Below are 23,139 nucleotides of genomic sequence, written 5' to 3'. Positions count from 1 at the left end.
AATGAAAGACAAAAACAATGCCTGGCAGAATTAGCTGTAAGCATTAAATTTTGTAAATAGTGTTGCAAAGAATTAATCAGTGCTCTAAGCTATTGTGTTGGAAATCATCCCTTCAGAGTGTCCAAGTGTCCAGAAGACAATCTTGTTTTGCCTCCCTTGTGTTACAAAGAGGCAAAATATATTACTGGCCATAGTTTTCTGGGGATAAAAGTCTAGTAAATTAAAAATAATAGGCGCTCTAGCCGCTTTTGCTCAGTGGTTAGAGCATCGGCCCTCAGACTGAAGGATCCCGAGTTTGATTCCTGTCTCCAGTCAAGGGCACAGTTATGGGAGAAAAGCAATCAATGAGTCTCTCTCACATGGATGTTCCTCTGTCTCTCCCCTTCTACTCTCTCTAAAAATCAATGGAAAAATATCCTCAAGTGAGAAATAACAAAAAATAAATAAAAATAATAGGCATGCTAAAGGAGGAAGAGAACTAAGCATTGGGCTTCTCTATTACATCAGATTTATTTAGGGTCTCCCTAACTGGAGACAACTTTCTTCTTTGACTTGACTAACACTGATTCTTCTCGTTGCAAAGGTGCAGACTGTTAAAACAATAAGGGAGGTTAATCATGGGTTTCTTCACCCATTCTTTATTCCCTCTGATATTTAAATATCAAAACCTATTCCACTATTACCTCCATCATTTTCAGTCTTCTTCCTGAGAAGGGGCCCTGGCATTGGCACAAAGAGTGCTCAGTGGCCACAGCCCCTCTGGGGAAATTGCCAGACTACAGTTCTACCCAGCAGTTTCTGAAGGAGGAGTGCCCATACTTTCTGTCACCTTGCTCAGAGCAGAGGGAGGACAGATTGTGGATCCACAGTTTAAAGTCTAATCATAGCCACCGATCTCAGTGAAATCACATTAAAACTTGCTTTTCATTCAGAGGTTATCTACACTAATAAAAGAGAAACATGGTAATTAGCATATGACCGCTACCCTTCCCATTGGCTAATCAGCATATCCTTATCCAAATTAACTGTCAGCCAAGATGGCGGCCGGCAGCCATGCACTGAAGCGAGCAGGGAGGCTTGCTTGCTTCAGTGACTGCAGACTCCAACGTTCCCCGCCTAACTTGCCGGCCTCTCAGCTGCAACTCTAAGCAACTATGTACTATGTTGCAAATAAGAAGCTAAACAAAACCCCAGAAACCAGCCAGACTGAAAGCCAGCCGGACCACAACATTGTATCGATGTTTTCAGCAGCGAGGCCTCAGAGCTAAAGCTGGCCCAGAATAAAAAAAAGAAAACAAGGAGCGGTTGGGAGCTTCAGTCACTCGCCAGCTGGAAAACAGCCCTCAGCCCCTCATCCAGACTGGCCAGGCACCCCAGTGGGGACCCCCCCCCCCCCGATCCATGACACCCTTTAGGGCAAACCAGCCAGCCCCTACCCATGCAGCAGGCCTCTATTCTATATAGTAAAAGGGTAATATGCCTCCCGGCACCGGGATCAGCGGAGCAGCGAGGCTCCCGGCACCGGGATCAGCGTGACAGGGGGCAGCGCCCAAACCCCGATCGCCCTGCGGCTCTGTGTGTGACAGGGGGTGGGGCCACAACCGCCCTATCCGCCCTGCTCTGTTCGTGACAGGGGAAGGCGCCCCAACCCCCTGATCAGCCCTGCTCTGTGCCTGATAGGGGGGAGCTCCCCAATCCCCTGATCGCCCGGCGGCTCTGTGTGTGACAGGGTGCGGCACCCCAACCCCCGCCCCACGGGCCCTGCTCTGTATGTGACAGGGTAGAGCCATAACCTCCCCATTGGCCCTGCCCTGAGTGTGACAGGGTGCAGCGCCCCAACCCCCTGATCCACCCTGCTCTGTGTGTGACAGGGGGCGGTGCCCCAACTCCCCTATCGGCCCTACTCTGTGAGTGACAGGGAGGAGCTCCTCAACCCCCTGATGGGCCCTGCTCTGTGCGTGACAGGGGGGAGCTCCCCAAGCCCCTGATCAGCCCTGCTCTGTGAGTGACAGGGGGCAGCACCCCAACCCCCTGATTGGTCCTGCTCTGTGAGTGACAGGGGGCAGCACCCCAACCCCCTGATCGGCCCTGCTCTGTGCGTGACAGGGGGTGGCGCCGCAACCTCCCCATCGACCCTGCCTTGAGTGTGACAGGGGGCGGTGCCCCAGCCCCCCAATCAGCCCTACCCTGAGCGTGACTGAGGGTGGCATCGCAACCTCCCGATCCGCCCTGCTCTGTGCATGACGGGGCAGCGCCCCAACTCCCCAATCGGCCCTGCTCTGAGCCTGACCAGGGGCTGCATTTAGGGATTGGGCCTGCCCTCTGCCACCCGGGAGCAGGCCTAAGCCAGCAGGTCGTTATCTCCCGAGGGGTCCCAGACTGTGAGAGGGCACAGGCCGGGCTGGGGGACACCCCCCCTCCGAGTGCACAAATTTTTGTGCACCAGGCCTCTAGTCTATACTAATCTATACTAATAAAAGGATAATATCCTAATTAGACCAGGTAGACCAGGCATCTTCAGGACGTCGGACTTCCTTCTGGACAAAGCCACAGTGGCGAGGACCGAGGCAGTGGGGGTGAAGGGTGATCAGGCCAGCAGGGGAGGGTAGTTAGGAGGCAATCAGGCAAGTCGACAGGGGAGCAGTTAGGGGGCGACCAGGACAGCAGGTAGAGTAGTTAGGGGGTGATCAGGCAGGTAGGCAGGCGAGCGATTAGGAGCCAGCGGTCCCAAATCCGAGGGGTCCCGGATTGGAGATGGTGCAGGCCAAGCTGAGGGACAGCCCCCGCCCCATGCATGAATTTCGTGCACCAGGCCTCTAGTATCAAATAATTAAGTAAGCAAAAAATTCTGCACTGAGACTTCAAATTGGGCGTGTGCACATGTTGCTACTGTTCCATCAGCAGAGAACAAAAAGGGAACCAGTGACCTTGGCCGGCATGCCTTACCTGAGAAGTACTATTTCACACTTAGCTCTTCCATGGAGAATGAAAAGCTACTGTGTAGCTGGGCCAGGGGTTCAGAGTCCACTTAAGGGAGTTTCCCAAGTCTCCTTTAACTAGCTTTTTCTTTAAATATATATCTCTTGAGAGAGATAATTGTTAAGAGCAAACAATTAGCAATTAGATCATAAAGTTTTCAAGTGAATTAAAATGCTAGCAAAAGGAACCATGGCCAGCAACAGGGGTGTCTTCATACCAATGCAGCCCCAGTGGCCACAAACTGCTCTTTACTACTGCCTTGCTGCCTCCTAAGCCACATCTGTACATTTTCAACCATGGCTTTGAATCAAATTAGAAACATGACCCCTATTTTTTTCTAATGTATTTTTATTAATTTCAGAGAGAGAGAGAGAGTTAGAAACATCAATGATGAGAGATAACCACTGATTGGCTGCACACCCCCTTCTGGGGATACAGCCTGTCAATTGGGCATGTGCCCTGACTGGGAATCAAACCATGACCTCCTGGTTCATAGGTTGACCACTGACCCACATCAGCCAGGCTAGGATCACTATTTAAACATTATAGCCTCAGCAAGGAACCAGGGATTCTGGCTGTTATATAAACTCTGGGTGCCCAGAGCCCAAAAGATTCTCCCATCATTCCCTCCAGGGGTGGCCAACCTGCTTCCCTCAAACATCACCAGGTGTACTTTCCACTGCCCCACAGAATTCTGGATCACCACTGGCCAGAACACACTCTCCAAATTTCTCCCCTCCTCTCCAAATCTAGGACAGAGCCTTTCATGTACATTTTTACTATGTGTTTACTATTATAAACACTAGAAAAGGCATAAAAAATAGTAAAAAAGAACCTAAAGCTTCAAAACTGCTGCAATAAAATTTGGTCCCTGGTAATCATAAAAACATACAGGGTGGGGCAAAAGTAAGTTTATGCTTCTGAATACGCAAAGCATGGAGTTTATTCTTAGATTATTATTTATTGAGTTTATTCTTATATTATTATGTATTATTTACTGTATTATTTTCCATATGAAAAACTGTAACTCTACTTTTGCCCCACCCTGTATGTCAAGGTAGGAGCATCCTCAACTTTGTTTTGATTCTACACACACACATCTTTTTGTCCAGACTGAAGCTTCAGAATCCCCCTCACTCCACAAAATGACGGATGGAGTAGAGAACCTGTGTGGGGGGTTTTCTCACTTAACCAAAGAGCAAGGTCAAAGCCTGAGAGGTAATGATGGTTGCTTTAGGGGCTGAAAAAGCATTCATATGTAGGTTTCACGACAGGTCAATAGACGACAAAATAAGTGTCCATTGGCTTTAACAAACCAAATGGAAACAAATGCCAGAAAGAACATGGGGCCACCTGGTGTCAACTTCAACTTACCTAGGACAGGATAATTTTGAATCTTCAGGAATCTTGAAAGTGATCCCACAAATTACATACTATTTAATCCAACTCATCCAGGAAGATGATTTCAGGAAATACAGGGCACTGGGACCCAACCATCTGCCTCCAAACCCAGCCTCACCATCCTCATTTTGTGCATTACCCCAACTCCCCCAGTTCGAGATGGGGACTAGTAGAGCAAAGAAGGCATCCATCCAATTGTCTCTGAATCAGCACCATCAGTTACATGTATGAAGTGCCCTGGACAAGGCCTGGCACGTCATGAACAATCAATGGCAAGTACTATTACTCTCAAACTATATGAACGTAAAATGGCTTAAAGACAAATTAATCTTTTTCAAGGACATGTAAGTTACTAAAAAAGCCAATTTACTTTCTTAAGGTAATAACATAAATGAAAGCCTCAAAAATATATTACCACGATTTCAGGTTAGCAACTAAATGCCAGTGTCACAAACCATATACCCACTTACATTTAAATCCTATAATCCAGCCAAATTTAAGTTAGCAATAAATGAAATCCGGCCCCCTTGCTCTGAGCCCCCCGATATTTCTCCTGCAGACACAATATATGCCAATCAATGAGCATTCTAGTCTACTACAGGAAGTCTCTGATTTTCTGAATACCACAACTCAACACTTAATCGGAGCAAAACAGGGACAAATGTGAATATTTTCTATCTAAATACCCCTTCAAAATATGAAAGCATGAGTTCTTATGCTTCCTTTTTTCTACATAATATCGTCTATTCTTCCTTTGAAGCTCTGTAGAAAGGACACCACAGAGCACTCGATAGCACTGTTGTACAGTACCACCAGGGCCCAGGAAACAGAAACAAAGTAGAGGTAAAAAGAGAAAATGAAGAATATAAAATCTCCATGGCTCACAAAGTTTATATTATACATGTATTATCACACACTTAAATTAGAATGCCAAGAACTGGTAAATGAGCAATGTGCAAAATAGTCTATATTTTCTTTCCTTCATAAGCCACAAGAATAAAGCAATATCACTCTACTAGCGTTTTGTAATGTAAAGCATATTAAAGTATAACCTAGTGACTCACCATTAAAATGATTCCTGATGGTTTTAATAAATACTGCCCAAGATTAAAGGTTTTTTGGGAAGGATGATACCTGATTTTTTTAAAAAAGAAGTAAATTTAATTTTACAGAAGGATTGAAATACAAAATAGAATGAGCCCATATCGTGGTTTTTGTATGTGAGACAATCTAATAGTTGAAATCCCTTCCAGATGAAAGGGAAATCAATTTCAAAATTCTATCATCTCTTTTTAAACTTGTTGAAACGTTTGAGGACTCGAATATCAGAATGCTTTAAAATTAGATTGTGAGGTAACGCTCCTGGAGTGTAATTTTTCAACTTTTTGGCATATAATATTAATAGAGTATCACTTAAAGTAAAATTAATGCAAAATAAGAGAGAGAGCATGTTGGAGTCACCAACTATTACCTCTCCTTCCAAGAAGATAGCATTACTTATCATGCTATAGATAAGTCTCTCACACGGCACACACTGTCATAAATACACTAACTTCTGATAGTGTAGGCTAGACATGACTGTCCCCAAGACAATGATTCTTTTTTACTCAAGAAAATCGTACAGTAAATAACTTTTCTTCCCTTTGAGACAAGCACAGCGCTTGAGGCTGCTGCAACACAACAACAAAATATCTTCACAAATGTCTCCAAACAGTCAAGCTGAAAATCTAAGCCAAAGTTTCATTTAACAGCCTGTCAGTTTTTTGATGTGAAGCTAATGAATGCAGTGGCAAACAAATCCATCAAACCTAACATCAAAACAACTGCACTTCATCCCACCAAACGGAAAAATGAAATACAACCTGCAGGCCAGCTCTTTGATCCAACTCAGGCAGGAAGCAGCCCTATGTGCCACCACGTAATCATGGACTCCATCTCAGCACAGAAGGAAAGAATACTCCACACAAACGGAAAACATTCACCTCGACTATGCACCAATATCTCATTTCAATTGTTAAGCTATGTTACATATTTTTAAATCTCTACTAGAAGAAATATATATATAGCATTTCACTCTAGATTACTATTAAAATGCCTAAAATAAGTAACAGGATAGCATGTTCCACTCATAACACAACTTTACAAATGGAGGTTTGTAAAATCCCTCTACTCTTTATGAAGTCTCCTTGAAGACAAAGACTACACATCTTTCTCCTTCGTACACATGCATGCGGCACAGTTTCTGGGCAGAGGAGGAACTCGCTGAGCACTCTCCAAGCCCAGCTCGGCCTGAGCCAGCAGGCAAATGGGCATGTGGCTATCCTGAACATCCCCCTCAAAGTTTTCAATGAAAATCTTACCTCTGATTAACAAAATGGGGGAAATTACATAGCTGCCTGGTTAAGTAAGTGTGTCCCCTTAAGACAGAACTTCTGATCTGCAGTATCATGCAGGATTTGCTATGTTCTGTGATATCATGCAGGATTTGCTATGCTATATTTTGTAGGTCAAGGAAAGAGAGAGCTGAATGATCCTCACGTAGGAGAGAAAGAAAAAGGAACAAGAGGAAGAGTAAGGGCCTAAGGCATTAGCAGAGAATTTTAGAAACAGGGATAGTCAAATTAAGTTGGTTTCAAGGCTATGAGGCCAATGTCTCCTCATGCCCACCTCTGCCCGTTTTCTGAGAGTCTTCTCCACAACCATGGCATAAAACAGCCTTCTGTGAGACAAGGCAGTTTGGGTAGATATGAATACACCAAAAGGCAGTGAAATAGTCACATAATTATTGTTTTTGTTGTAGTTGCTGTTATTTAGTTGAGAATAGAAAACATCCAGGAATTTGCTGAAATTTGGAAAACAGCTATTTGGGCTTAACACAAATAACGGAATGGGAATTCCAGTCAATGTTAGCCATTTCTTGAATAAATATCACATACCAATAGGTCAGTAATAGAGTCAAAAGAAACCCACAGAAATCCCCTCTCCCATCCTACCCCAGAGAAGCCACCAGAAAAGCCAACAACAAAGGAAGCAGTCCTCGATCCCTTGCCAGCGCCACCTCTACTCTCACTTTGCTCTCATCCTCCAAGTGGTAAATTCACAGAAACATGCCTGGTGCCCACACACAGCAGACAAGCACTCTCAGAATAAATAGAGCTTCATTCAATAGCAGCCACCGGAATGGGCTGAAAAGGTCCTATTAACCCAAGTCTGCAGGCCCTTGTACAGAGACCATCAATATATCAGTGAACCTGGGGATTATCTTTTCAAAACCTAGTGGATTTCTTAAATAAAAATTAGTCTTCTGTAGTAGTTCTTTTCCAAGTCATGAAATCAGAGATGCTGGTTTGTAATATATTAAATATAATCAGTGGAGACCCCACATTAATTAATTTTTGCTGCACCACAAACAGATACTATATGAGATGCTTTTATGTACTCAAATCAAATACGTGACAGGGGAAGCAGATGTCATCCCCCAGTGCCTAAACCATGAAAAAGTATGACATTGCTTTTCAAATTATCCCTCCCAAATGCACAATTCACCATCACTTATGACAAATAACTGTTTTTTTAATAGTTATCATTCAGGATAAATTGAAGAAGGCAAAGAATTAAGACAAAGTAACAAATTTGGTCTTCTTCAAAGCTAACTGCCCTTTAAGCACAATCCATAATTCCCCAGCAAACACAAAAACTAATACCAAGTCACTAATTTTCAAAGATTAAAAACTACATATGTGTCTACACACACATGCTTGCACATGTGCACACGCACCCACATGCACACAGTAATTTCATAAGGCTGGCTAAAGAAACAGACCTGGAAATCAATAAAAATATATATCAAATAAATTATAAAAGACACCAAAATCTGCACAAAACACTCCATCACAGCACACTATAATGGAAGAGAACTTATTAACTGAGAATAGTCAGGAAAACATTATCATTGAGGAATATAATTTAAGAAAGTACAAGGGTGTTTCAGTGAAAATTTTAAAATTGTATCCATTACAAGTTTAGTTTCCTGTTTTTAAGCAAAATAACTAAAATTATTTACATGATTCAAAGTAGGTTCTTATTATATCACCATGTCAGTTATTCATTGGAACTCTCTGTGGTAGGCAGAATGCCTAGATCCCCATGTCCGAAATGCTGAAATCTGTAACTATCATTTTACATGACAAAAGGGATTTTGTAGATTGCTTGCTCTGAAATGTAGAGAACCACAGGCAAGACGCTGAGAGAGGCCTCTAGCAGCAAAGACCCAGCTGACAGACAAGAAGGAAAAGGGAACTCAGTCCCACACTGCAAGGAGCTAATTCCGCCAACAACCTGACAACAAGGAAGTGGGTTCCTCACCAGCCTCCATTAAGGAACACAGACCCACAAGCACCTTAACTTTCTGTTTGGTGACCTCTAACCTACAGAACGATGAGACAGCACATGGGCATTGTTTTAAATCACTAATTTTATGGTAATCTGCTACAGCAGCAATTGAAAAGGACTACGTTCTCAGAGTAGCACCACCTCACCAAAAATAAGGGACAAGTTGAGACACCTAAAAACATATACAATTACAACAGTTTTAAATTAACTGCCCAAACTGCATTATAACCATTGAATATTGCATACCTAGTAAAATACCCAGAACCAAGACAGTCATATCTTTGACTAAACTGAAAGCTATAAATCAACACAGTGTGGGTGCATATAAACATACCTGAGTTTTTTTTCCCTCACAACGAATCTATGGGGTAGAGAGGTATCTGTACTTTACATAGGAAGAAACAAAAAGAATAAATGACTTTCCTGATGTTACATGGCTAGGTAGAAGAAGAAAAGTTGGGCCTCAGATCCCTGTCTCCTCCACCACAGTCTACTGCTTCTTAATCCCACAATTCTAGGTTCCAAAAGCTGAGATTTCAGAAAGGATCACTATTGACCTCTCTGACTTGGTCACACTCCACTCCACATCCTCACGTAAATGTGGACACATTTCAGCCTTGGGGAGAAGCTATTTTGGTTAATACCTTCAACTAGATCTGAGACATAGTAAACAAACACCAACTAATTTTTTCTGGAGACTCTGAACAGCTGTGATAGCTGACTTACTACCACAATGATTAAAGATGCAAACTATAAAATAGCAAACCTTGTTTTAACCTCGAGGCTATGACACTGTTTCAATGCAGATACTAGCATTACATTTATGCAAAACAACACTGCAGTAGCTAGCCAAGGTACATACACACTGAGTTTTCTATTTTTTATTAGGTTTATTGTAATAGGCAGGATGGGTAATGGGAAGAAATAGTTCAGTTCTGTTCCGTTCTAAATTACCCCTCATAAATAGAAATTACTCAGAACAGAAGAAGTCTTCTAATAGCAGGAGCTTTCTTTTATGTCACGAATTCATTCAAATGCTTCCTGAGCTGCCAAAGGGCTATACTTTTCTTTAAAAATATTATGCAAGTTCTAAATTAAACCTGGAATCATCTGTCCTGCATATATCTGCATCCAAGTTTTATCAATGTACAATGAATAATACTCACTTGTGCCATGCAGTGGCCAAGGTAAGGACATGTAAGCTGCGTGTATCATTTTCCATTAAAACTATGTTGATTTTCCATACTCTATAAAACACATAGTTTCATTAACAAGCTGCCCTCTGCCAGCCTGCACCTTTGCTTTAAAAGCCACAGGAAAGACAGCAACCTAATAGAAGCCACCATCACTCTGAAGGTGTCCTCTATTTAATGCCACTGAGAAAAGTTAATTAAATTTTATAGAAGTTGTTTCTTATGAATGAAAATACACAGTATGTAAAACTAAACTAAATATGCTGGGCAGAAGATGCAAAATTTTATTCCAAATTTAACATGAAGATCTATTTCTTATTCTACATTATTACTTTTAAGAATTCATTTCGGCACTAATGTAAGTTTTAATCATTCCTTTTACCATTCTTCCTCAACTTGTTACAATTTTACCAGACACTTTTCTTGTGCAAATAGTTGTTTTTTAAGCCATGGACTAAACTCTAGCATGGAATTCAGTCATAGAGCCACACAGGGAGCCACTGGAAAAATCTCACACAAAAACAATTAGTGGCCTTAAGAGAGAAGCAAACATTAGTTGCATAAAATTACCTCTCAAGGTAAATTATTTCACATTAATTTCAAAACAGACAAATATAGCTACAAATGGTAATACAGCCTGTGTAAAATAAATATATTTAGTCTGAAATAAATTATCATGGTGAGAGGTCAAACACAAATGCTACAAACAAGTGATCTTAGCTTTCTCGCTACACTAACCAGAATACACATTTAATTTATGCTTTATTTCTGAGGCATAACTTACCAATTTAGCAACTTTCCCATAGTCAATCCATCTGACAGTAGCAAAATTTGTAGATTCTGCACAGTTGAAACCATGATTAAAACCAGCATGGTAGCCATATGGGAACGTGATCATAAATTCTCCAGCCTCCTGGGTGATCTGCAGGGTAGAAAACATATAATATTTTCCAATTATAAGACTTCTCAAATTGTGAATACAAGTAAAATATATTTCCTAGAAAAAATGCAGGAAAAAATGCCATGACATCAGAGCTGTACCAGTATAAAAAAAGTCCCTACAAACCATTTACTTAATTCTTTAATAGTTTTTCAGAAAACTTTCCAAAGACTTTTCTAAACTGGGTTTAGTTCAATCATTCAATCCATAATCAAAGATATCATATTTTATATGAAAACATCTCTGTTATTCTAATAAATTTGTTCATATAATCAAGCAGTGTGTATATTTTATTATTTATACATATGTATATACTAGAGGCCTGGCGCATGAAATTCCTAGGCCTGGCCTGCGATCAGGGCCATCTTCCCTGGCTGCCTGCAGCCAGCCCTGCCACCCACCGCCACCCACCCCATTCCCCATTTGCCATCGGGTGATCGGAGCCTGCTGGCTGGGGGGAGGAACTGAGAGGTCGGCCCTTCAGCACACTCACCGGCCCTGCCCCCACCCCCGCCGCTGGTTGCCTTCTGTGTGTGGGGAGACTGGTGGGGCAGGGGCCTTGTCTGGCGCCACCCGCATCCCCCACCACCCATCCCCAGTTCCCCATTCAGAGCCTGCTGGCCAGGGAAAAGGGCCAAGAGGTGGTCTGGGCGCCTCATAGTGACTGGTCAAGCAGTCATCCTGGTTGTTCCACTGTTAGGGTCAATTTGCATATTACCCTTATATTATATAGGATAATTTTTTTTTATTTCAGAGAGGAAGGGAGAGATAGAAACATCAATGATGAGTGAGAATCATTGATCGGCTGCCTCCTGCACACCCCCCACTGGGGATTGAGCCCACAATCCGGGGATATGCCCTTGACCGGAATCAAAACCGGGACCCTTCAGTCCGCAGGCCAATGCTCTATCCACTGAGCCAAACCAGCTAGGGTATAATTTATTATTTTTTAAATTTTTGCATTGTTGGAGTTATATTAGGACATATCATAACTGACATTTTTTAAGTTAGAGCTACAAAAACTTTGATAGTGGGTGTTGAACAGGCTTCATTATGAATTCCTATTGCTAAAGAGTTGGTGGTATTCACCAAATTATTCTTTTATAATACTTAGAAAACATTCAATTAACTGTATTTCACTTAATAGTAAAATTTCTATCAAATAATTATTCAAATAAATGTATATATGTAGGCATATGTAAGAAAATGCATTTTTAAATATAATTAAAATACATAAATCAATCAGGAGTTAAAAAGCAAAGATGGAAAATGTATTTATTGTCATTTTGAATTTTTTTTTAAATCTTATTTTCATAATCACCAAAGCACACAAAATACACCATGACCTATAGAAAAAATATTAAGGATAAATTTTTCAGAGTTTGGGGGGGGGGGGGGGTTGTATGTGTGTGTGGTTTTTTTGTTAATCCTCACCCAAGAATATTTTTCAATTAATTTTTAGGGAGAGTGAAAAGGACGGAGCGGGGAGAGAGAAAAACATCGATTCGAGAGAGGCACATTGACTGGTTGTCTCCTGCTAGCACCCAGGGGCCGGGAATCGAGCCTGCAACCAAGGCACGTGCCCTTGACCAGAACAGAACCCGCAATCCTTCAGTCCGTGAGCTGAAGCTCTATTCATTGAGCCAAATTGGCCAGGGTCAGAATTCTTTGTTTTTTTTAATTGGCCTACTCTAGAATATATTGTCAAGTTTATTGCTCTCTAGTTCACTCAGTCTCCATGGTTCATTTCAGTCCTTAAGGTTGAAAAATGAATATATGGGTATGTACATGTGTGTAAATATACAAGAGACACATTGTATAAATAAAGGTGCTCACACTACAATTGACTTGCCAGTTTAGGAATGCTAAAATGTTGTGTGTGGGGGATGTTCTTTCCCAACAATTCTGAAATTTAGTTCATCATCCCCTACTCCCGATAGCCCAGCAGGTGTCCTATTGCAGTGAGCAGCAACTCAGCTGCCACCTGGCAGGGAGAGAGAGAATGGCTCATCAATGTTCACCATGGCTCCAGTCCCACCATTCTGAGCCACATAAGAACAAAGCCTGATTCTCTCCTTTCCCGATCTCACTGAATCTCATTAATTATAATTGTGCTTGGAAACTAGGCACTTCCTTGTAACTATGTGATAAAAGAAAATTCACCCTGCCCAACTATTTCTAACCCTATAAAGATGCCTCTGTAAAATTTCTAGAAAAATGGCAGTCACAGCCAACATATAAGGCCAATTTACTGCCTCTATGTAATAAACTGATAATAATTTTTAAACGTACAGGGGAAAAAAAAGCATGAGTCCCTTTCATTATAAGGCTAGGAGCCCAGCCGCGCGATTTGAAATCACAAGGCCCTGCCTTGACACCCGAACCTCTCCACACAGAGCTCCAGCACACCTGGCCCAGCCCCCAAACCCTCTGGCCTTCTCTTGCTGCTTCAAGCCTCGCCCTCAGTCCCTCCAGTCGCCTCGGGCTGGTCCTGTCTTCTCTGGGCGCCTCCCTGCTTCCACCCGTCTCCAGAGCAACGCGGCGGCTCTGCCCTATCATGGCACCAGAGGAGAGCATGGAAGCCTCCTGCCTGCAGCGCTGTGCTCCTTCCCCTGGCAGGTGGGCCGCGGTGGGTGGCAAAGGACTGGTGGGGGGGGCGCTATGCGCTCTCACCCCTGCCCTCCTTGGCACGGGATGGTCCCGCCCCCTCCAGGCGCCTCCCCGCTTCCACCCCATCTCGGGAGCAATGCCCCAACTAATATGCTAATGACCTGGTCATTACCCCTTACAGCATATTGACATTAGCATATTAGCTCTTTATTAGTATAGATTAAACAACCACTGTAATTCCATATCATGAAAAAGTCCAATAAGGGTAATACACATAATCTAAAAGTAGACATTAGCTATTTTTTCAATATGCTTTTTCATATATATGTATAAATACATTGAAAGAAGGGAAAAAATGTTACTCCAACTGTGAAATGATAGTCTAAGAAAGAGGGCTGAATTGAGGAGGAAGAGTACCTTACTATGTAATATACACTATGCAAAGTCCTTCATATGCAGATCAGCCATTTTCAAGCAGTGTGCCACAAGAATTTTTAAAACATGCATCACCTGACTATTTAGTCAGGGGCACTGACCTCTTTTCCCTTAGACCCCTGGTCGGCAAACTGCGGCTCGCGAGCCACATGGGGCTCTTTGGCCCCTTGAGTGTGGCTCTTCCTAAGCCTTAGGAGTACCCTAATTAAGTTAATAACAATGTACCTACCTATATAGTTTAAGTTTAAAAATTTTGGCTCTCAAAGAAATTTCAATCGTTGTACTGTTAATATTTGGCTCTGTTGACTAATGAGTTTGCCAACCACTGCCTTAGACTATCAAATGAAAAATTGACAAGAGCCAATACAACAATAGCCATCCAGTGTGAATGAATCAAAATTATAGCTTTTTTTTGGTCAGACTGGCAAAAAATATAACATTTTTTGGTGTACCACAGAATTTTAATAATTAGTTTATGTGTGCCATAAGGTTAAAAAAAAAGGTTGAAAAATGCTGATATAGATGATCTCTTTTCATCCTCATAATGGTCCTATTAAGTAGTACTATTATTATCCCATTTTCTCGATAAAGAAAAAGAGGCTCAGAAAAATTATGTAATTTACCCAAGTGACAGAATCAGGAATGAACTTGGAAACTCTGTCCCATGTTACATTATCATCATCAGAGAATAACTTCCTTGAGGAGCACAGAGTCATGCATCACACCATTCATCAAGGTGAAAGGGGAAGTGGCAGTATTTCATAGGAAAAACAATTGTCAATCAGACTTTGCCATGGGTGTCTCACATCTGAGAACAATCATCCTGTCACTTCCCGAAGAAGTGAGAAAATGCCCCATCCTCAAAAGACCAGATAAGGGCCTGACACAACTAGTGATGTACCAAGTAGTATGTAGGAAGCCAGAGCCTACAAAGGGATGCAGGTTGCCTACCTCCTACCCCCAAAGATTAGAAAGGACCTACAAGCCACAAAGCCCTCCATCCTGGGAAAATGAACCAATCCCTCAGTCCTGCTACTTTACATAACCTCTCTCCAAAAAACAGCTCTATCAATTCCTATCACCAGCCCTAAACCCAACAGAGGTTTATGTGTCTTGGGGGACTCTAGTCCATTCCTCCTCGGTCTTCTAATATTCCAACGTAAATAAAAGTACCCAATCAAGCTTATTCCAAGCACCTAAAGGAAACACTCACTAATGTGTCTGAGATTGAAAAAACCCAGTGCGCAGAGGTGTCTGCAAGTAAGACAACGCCCCAAAGTAACAATGGGCCCTCTGGGACACAGCCTCTGACCTCTATGACTGCAACAGTGCTGAACCCCAACACTAGCCCCTCTCCACACCATGGGCATTCCCACCGTGCACATCTCAGAGCCCAGCTTTTTGTCATGGGCAGAAGTATGTCAGTAAACCAGAGGTGAGAGCATCCTCATCACAGACAAGTATGTGTGCCACAGAGACAGTTTGTGGGAAAGTAGGGCCACCTCAAATCACAGATTCTTGGAACTTGCAAAAATTCTACTTCAAATAAAGCAAAGCAGGGCAGGGGACAGGGGCGGAGGGGATTTTAAGGGCCTGAGATTAAAAAGAAGTAAAGATTTAGTCACAAGTGAAAAGCTTCTAAGGTAGAAAATAGCAAGGATTATGGGAAGAAATTCAAACAAAAAATGAAGACGAGAGTGGAACTATTTTTTAATGTTTCTTCAAGTAGCTAAGGACTTAATCCTCCTCCAACTGAGAGAGAGCTTTTATTTATCTGGTCAAAAGCTATTTTCATGTCATCTTCTTCACATAAAAATGCTCATGTTCTGTAATAATTCTGACCCAATAACTACCCATGGACACAAAGAAAGAGAGCTCTAGCAGGCACAGAGTCTTACAGAACTTAATCTTTAGAAATACTTCCAAGAAGCAATATCTGATTATTAAATCATCAGGCAATTTTATCCTTAATGAAATCTCAATTGTACTATTTCCAAATGTGTCTAGAAGCAACATACTGGTACCATAATCATTGATTCTAACCAACCAAACTGCTAATAATAACTGCTCTGAATTCTTTTTTTCTTTTTTTTTAAAGAGACAAATTATATTGCTCATATAAAAGACTTCAATGTAAAAGTGCTACATCTTATTTTGTCAAATATGCTACATCTTATTATCAGTAGTTATAAGTAAACTATAATAGCATGATGTCTCTAGTAAATGTATCCTGAAATAAAAGTAACTTCAAATTACTATTTAGATAATTGTTATAAAACATGAATCTGAATTTTTCTCCCCACATCCTAAAAATCCTACCTGAGGTCAAAGCTATATTATTTATGTTAAATTTGCCTCAAATACAAATACTACACACAAAAGTTGAATTTGTTAAAGAATAATATTAATATACCTTATCAAAGGGAATACCATACTTCTTCAACACTGAGGGAGATATCAGTGTCATCTTGTGGCGAAGAAATGCATCACACCCTTGAAAACTGCTTGGGAAAAAACCTAAATGGAAATAAAATATAAGCATTCAGCAATGTATCAATTAAGATAAAATTTCAGATAGTATTTTTAAGTTTTGTACTTCTTACAAAATGACAGTGTTATGCAAATATAGACCAACTCTACAAAAAAAAACACACACAAAAAAACAGCTCATACTAAAAATTAGAGTCAGAATTCTTAAAAATTAATACATACATACTTATATCACCACAGGTTAACCTCACAAAAAGATCTACCAAGAGGTGTTTTCATAACATATAAAATTACTAAACCTGAAAATTTTTCAATTTGTAACACATTTAAATTCAACCTGCCTAATATCTGAATCTGACTAATGAACAAAATATTAAGGGAGGTCAGCAGAGATAAATGTGTTTTAATAGAGGAATCTCTCATTTTAGACTCTTAGAAGTTGATCATTCAAGAAGCACTTGTCCCAATGCACAGCATACAGTAAACACAGAGCGGTTTCCCATCTTTCTTTGTTTCTTTCTGACCAATTTTAAACAGTTTAACTGCTACTAATTTCCTGAACAACTTACTGTCCAGCATCAGTCAAATACTTGGAAACCCACATCACCAACCTTATGGGAGTAGAGCAGCCGTGGGCAAACTACGGCCCGCGGGCCAGATCCGGCCCGTTTGAAATGAATAAAACTAAAAAAAAAAAAAAAGACCGTACCCTTTTATGTAATGATGTTTACTTTGAATTTATATTAGTTCACACAAACACTCCATCCATGCTTTTGTCCCGGCCCTCCGGTCCAGTTTAAGAACCCATTGTGGCCCTCGAGTCAAAAAGTTTGCCCACCCCTGGAGTAGAGCTTTGAGGAGGCCTTCACATGAGAAAGCTAAACATGCAGCAACCCTTTTTTCTACAGTATGTTACAAATCAAACCACAGTTGTTTTTCTCATTGCTGACTTCAACCCTGCAGTTCTGTCTGAGGCAGACTCTCATTAACTCAGTTACGAAGCTAGGAGAAAATGAATATGCTTGGTGCCCTGCTCTTTCCCTTCCTCACTCAGAGGGAAAACTACCATTCTGAGGAGAGTGGGCAAGCAAGAAGGGAAAGAGAAGAGAAACATGGAAAAGACAGGAGAATCACAGAGAAAGAACCCAGAGGAAAACAGAACTCATCAGGAAAACATGTGCAATGTTTATAAGTAAAGTGGTTTATGATCTTAACTCCCTTACCCCCAAAATGAAGATAAAACCACTGAAAATGTTACTTATCTAACTCTGTGGCTCACTATGTGCAAACAGGTAAAAAATGTGACCACTTTGACAAAAGAATGATCAGAACTCATTAACTAATCATGTACCATTTTAATCTCTTAGAATAGTGGGGTTCTACAAGAATATTTTTAATGTAAATAAGCCTTAATTGATGTCACCATCGAGTGTGTGAGGCCACAGATCATCAGAAGGAAACAAATCAAACAGCCAGAAAAGAGCCATTCAGGTATAAGAAACCACCTGCAAAAAGCAGTACAATCTGCTTAAGCATCTGCACCTGGATTTTTAAAAAGAAAAATAGAAATATAAAAAAAAATACATGCCAACAAAAACATCAGAAATACTGTCATTTTCTACAATGCCAATGGGAATAAGAGGAATGATTTTGTCTCATATGGTCACTTGATGCAGTCCTCTATTTATGGTTAACATTCATAATACATAAATGGAAGATAAAGTATATGGCAAATAAGCAACCTTCGAAAGAATGCAAACCTCAGTGAATGGAGAGAAAGTACCACATGGATGGAATGGTCACATGTACACAATACAATGTCCTGAGGCCTACATCACAGCGTAAAGAACAGCAGGGAGGTCCCCACGCACTAAACCCATGGAAACACTTTAATAATATGATTTAAATGGATCTATCAAACTTTTCAAATCTGTAACTTTGTGCAGCTCTAAATGAATTACATTTTAAATTAAAATCAATGCAGAAAGGGGAGTCTATTTAATTTTCCTTTGCTATGGATTTGTAATCAGGACCTGAACAATGTGGTGACTGGTCATAAGTGAATTTAAATTGGAAAATCATTGAAGGAAGGTAATTTGCAGTATATTAAGAACTTCACATTGTTTCAGAATTTATATTTACAACAGGCTATCAGAATTATATTTTATATCACCCTGGAAAAAGACTCATGAACAGCACAAATTATATACAAAGCATGTATGTCAAAATGAATTTTACCTCAAAACACCTGCAGGAATACATGGATCATACCCACCCTCACTCCACAGTCCATGAAAATTATTTTATTCAACATATACACAAGCCAATATAACCAGAATATTATTAAACATAATGTGATAATATATTTTAAAACTCCAAAGTAGCCCAGCTGAGGTGGCTCTCCTCTCCTCTCCTCTCTTCTCTTCTCTTTCTCTCTCTCTCTCTCTCTCTCTCTCTCTCTCTCTCTCTCATCCTCCGCTTCTCCCTCTCCTTCTCCCTCACCACCTCCACCTCTGCCTCTCCCTCTCTCTAGGCATGTCCTCGGGTGAGGATTATTAAAAAAAAAAATCAATGGTTACTGCCCTGACCAGCTAGGTTGTGGGTTCAATCCTCAGTCAGGGTGGTGTGTATGGTAAGCAAACTGATCAATGTTTCTCACTAACATCGATGTCTCTGTCTCTCTCTTTTCTCCCTCTCATCAATAAAGACATCCTCAGGTGAGGATTTTTTTTTAAAAAGAAGTCAATGGGCCCTAGCCGGTTTGGCCCAGTGGATAAAACATCGGCCATCGGACTGAAGGGTCCCGGGTTCGATTCCAGTCAAGGGCACGTACCTCAATTGCAGGCTCCTCCCCAGCCCGGGCCCTGGTCAGGGTGCATGCAGGAGGCAACCAATCGATGTGTTTCTCTCACATCAATATTTCTGTCTTTCCCTCTCTCTAAAAATCAATGGAAAAATATCCCCATGAGGAACAGGAGGAGGAGGAGGAAGAGGAGAAAGAGGAGGAGGAGGGGGAGGAAGAGGAGGAGGAGGAGGAGGAGGAGGAGGAGGAGGAGGAGGAGAGTAGTCAATGGTTACTAAACCTTAAAAATCATCTCACTGCCGAAACCGGTTTGGCTCAGTGGATAGAGCGTCGGCCTGCGGACTGAAGGGTCCCAGGTTCGATTCCCGTCAAGGGCATGTACCTGGGTTGCGGGCACATCCCCAATAGATGTGCAGGAGGCAGCTGATCAATGTTTCTCTTTCATCGATGTTTCTAACTCTCTATCTCTCTCCCCTCCTCTCTGTAAAAAATCAATAAAATATATTTTTAAAAAAAAATCATCTCATTCCCTTAGGCCTTGTTACCCAAATCAAGCAGTGCTGTTCACAAGTAACAAACTTCTCCCCCATAAAAGAGTTCTAAAAATCAAGTACAGCTAGGGTTAAACTATGTTGATTCATGTTTTACTTTGAATTCACCTATAGGTTCTTCCATATTTTCTCTAACTTTGCTGTTTTAGAATTAAATATGAAATTTTAGTCTGAATTCCGAATTACTCACAAATGGGTTTCAATGTAAAAATCCTAAAAAGATCAAACTGAGAAGATAATCAGTTATTTCACATTCCAAGCTATGGAGACTAGTCTTATTCCCCCCATACCAACTCCTCTCTACAAGTAACACATTGGCTTCTATGACAGTAGACCAATGAGTTCTCAATAAAATGATATCTAATTTGGGGGTGAAAAAATCTGAAAGAACTGTTTGGAAATAAAACTGCATTTCTACTAAACTATTAAATAGTAAGAGCACATACTTTCCATTTTAAATAAACATTCAAAAATTAGAACAACTGAAATATTGCATAGAATTCATGGAACAAAATAGTTTAAACATTTATTCCAAGAAGAATCAACTCTTGTGAGTAGAGCACCCAAGAGAAAGGGAAGAGCAATATCATCAAGTTACAATAAACTACTCAGAAAGTTGCATTTTTGGGTCTATAGCTTGTTTATATCATCTTCAAAGATGGGACACTGCTATCTGTCAATTCCCTAACAAAATAAAGTCAATATGTGTTTTTTTTCTTTTTTTTAAGATATTATACAGTGGTAAGCAAGCAAAGGTGGTCTTTCAATCCAAACATTTTAGAGATGAAGGCTAGCATACTAAGGAATATATACTCCAGAGATCCCAATAGAGCCCTGAAACCCTAAAAGCACCCCACAACCACCTTTGGTGAGATTGCCATGGTACTGCTGGGAGTTGTTCAGCACGGGGAAGTATAGAATCACGTAAGCCCTCCCAAGGACCAGGACATATCCAAGACTGCCCTGTATTTAGTGTAAAACTGCTCATATGTAAGAAGCACTATTCTAAGTGACAGAAACGAGATAGAAAAGTCTACATATTATATAATTCACTTTTATGACATTCTAGGGACAGAAATCAGATTAGTGGCTGCCAGTGGCTCGGGGGAGGGATTCGTGAAAAGGGACATAAGATAACTTTATCAGGATACTATTATATATCTCAGTAATGGTGGTAGTTACTACATTATTGCATATATTGTCAAAACTCAATAAACAGTATATTCAAAGGGGGTGGCTTGTACTGTAAGTGCATTTTACCTCAATCAATCTGATCCCCCAAAAAATCATTACATTTTTAAATTGTGTTAGAAATAGAACAGATTTGTTCTAAAAATAGTGAGTTCTTTCTATCAGAGACAAATTTTTCCAAATTGTCAACTGGTTTACACTTTCTAATATGTTAGCTATTACTAAAAAAAATTCTTTTAAAATCCCAATCCCATATGACAAACACAAACACATGCTGAGGCTATTAAATCACCAAAGTTTCAAAAATTAAAAAGATTGGAAAAAGATTCAAAAATTAAAGTTTAGTATCAGTTTCTATGGGTATATTAACAATAGTTTGGAGAAGCTGAAATTAGTTATTAATCACTTAGGGAAAAAAGGAAGAAGAGAAAAGAAACAGGAGGGAGGAAATATGGAGAAACAAATAATAAGGGGGGGGGGGGTGCACGGAAAAAGGATATGGAAGGATTGCTTCTGTGAGAAATGCTTTTTAGATAGCATCTACACCTGAAAGCTTATTAATGGAATAAGCCAATGAGCTACATTACGTGGGAAGAAGCCTGGTCATTTTTATCCACATTCCTGCATAGGAGGTCAACATTAGGTGTTGAAGCTATAGTTGGCCTCTCCAAGCTTCCTCCCGTTCATGGAACAAGTAGTTACTCAGGCCTGGTAGAAAATTACCACACTGCAGGCTTCACTCAGATCCAAGTGTCCATAATCCATCGACATCTCTACTGGTAGAGATACAGCCCCATTGAGCTCTGCAGGAGGACGGCCAAGAGGAGTCCCTATTGGTCTTGGTATCGAGAAGGACAGTGGTTCTGCCCAATGTAACAGGTATGTGGGTCCATTACATACGGTTTTTACTGCATCCTGGGGTCACTTTGCTTCAGTTCCCGCTTCCTCCCGCCCTGCCCGCTTGAATGGACAGATGGACCACACATACACAGGTCACCAGGACTCTCCAGGCTATGCACTTGGGGCTCAAACAGGTCACAGTCAAACTAACCAGGATTTCCCTAGGCCAGCTTCACCCTGCAGAACCAAAGAATTCTCAGTTTCCTCCCAAGGTAATTCCTCCCTTCGAGCTGGCATTCCCTTCCTGAGTTCTTCCTCCCCACTCCCTACTGTCACTTCTCAAAACTGTATTTCATCCCACATTCAAATTCTACTAGCTTGGTGTATGTTATATATTACCATCCGACGTCTAAAATTCTACTAAGACAGAAACAGCTGACTAAAAATATTCAGAAATCTAAACACAGACAATGACATCTAATATCAAATGATGAGGAAATAAACTTTAGGGATTGTCTCACCACTCTTAATGCAGCTCAACTGACAATAAGATGAAAACAAACACCATGACACACCACATATTGTTGAGGCATGAAATAGGCAGAAAGGCAGATGATATATCATTGGACTTCTTCATTTTTTATGCCTTAAGGGGACCCTTAAAATTGATTGTTTATAATCAGAGGTATTTTATTTATTAACCTTTCAAAACCAAAAATTTTAATATAATATTTTCAGACTATCATCTAAATCAAGCTGAGAAAATAATGTATTTACCAATTTGAGAACTTGCAAAAGTACATTTTCCTAATTGCAACACAGAGGTATGAGAACAGGTCAATTTCAAATATGTTCACAGAATTTAAAATGACTTCATTATTGCTGCTCTTCTAATCTCAATAGCATCTCTTTTGGAGCAAACCTTTTTTTAAGGGATTTGACAACTGCATCCCAGAAATGCACAAATATGCCCAATTTTGAATATAATTTGAGAGAATCCACAGACTCCCTACATCCCACCACAGATGCTGGTCTACCTCCTGGGATAAGGATCCCAGCACACAAGACTAAGAATCTGCTCCACAGGCTTACAGTCAAGATTCCTAGTCATTTAAACACATAAACATACACATCCCAAAGGTAACTAGTTTAAAAAACCATGAACTAAATTAATCCTATCTAATAATGATTCTTCTGTTCCATTTTGCTGAATATTGTTCTTTTAATAAAGTCAAAACTAAAACACTTGTTGCAAGTAAACATAAGGACCTAAAATAATTTATTCAGTTCTAACATCCTGTCATTTAAAACAAG

General features: G+C 40.6%; 1 protein-coding gene across 4 annotated transcripts in view; it reads right to left on the bottom strand.

The window, feature by feature from the left end:
- Positions 1 to 23,139, bottom strand: part of KDM4C (lysine demethylase 4C) — a 333,028-nt gene that overhangs the window by 225,185 nt on the left and 84,704 nt on the right. For all 4 annotated transcript variants that reach the window (XM_070431644.1, XM_070431646.1, XM_070431648.1 and 1 more), the window contains 2 exons: positions 16,364 to 16,467; positions 10,750 to 10,887 (listed from right to left, as the gene is read on the bottom strand). In XM_070431644.1, coding sequence (XP_070287745.1) covers positions 10,750 to 10,887; positions 16,364 to 16,467 — 242 coding nt within the window. The remainder of the gene's footprint in view (positions 1 to 10,749; positions 10,888 to 16,363; positions 16,468 to 23,139) is intronic.

Source organism: Myotis yumanensis, unplaced genomic scaffold (assembly GCF_028538775.1).
Source record: "Myotis yumanensis isolate MYYU_CA2020_CCGP unplaced genomic scaffold, mMyoYum1.0.hap1 SCAF_12, whole genome shotgun sequence".
Lineage (NCBI taxonomy): Eukaryota > Metazoa > Chordata > Mammalia > Chiroptera > Vespertilionidae > Myotis > Myotis yumanensis.
This window is presented reverse-complemented; position numbering and strand designations above follow the sequence as displayed.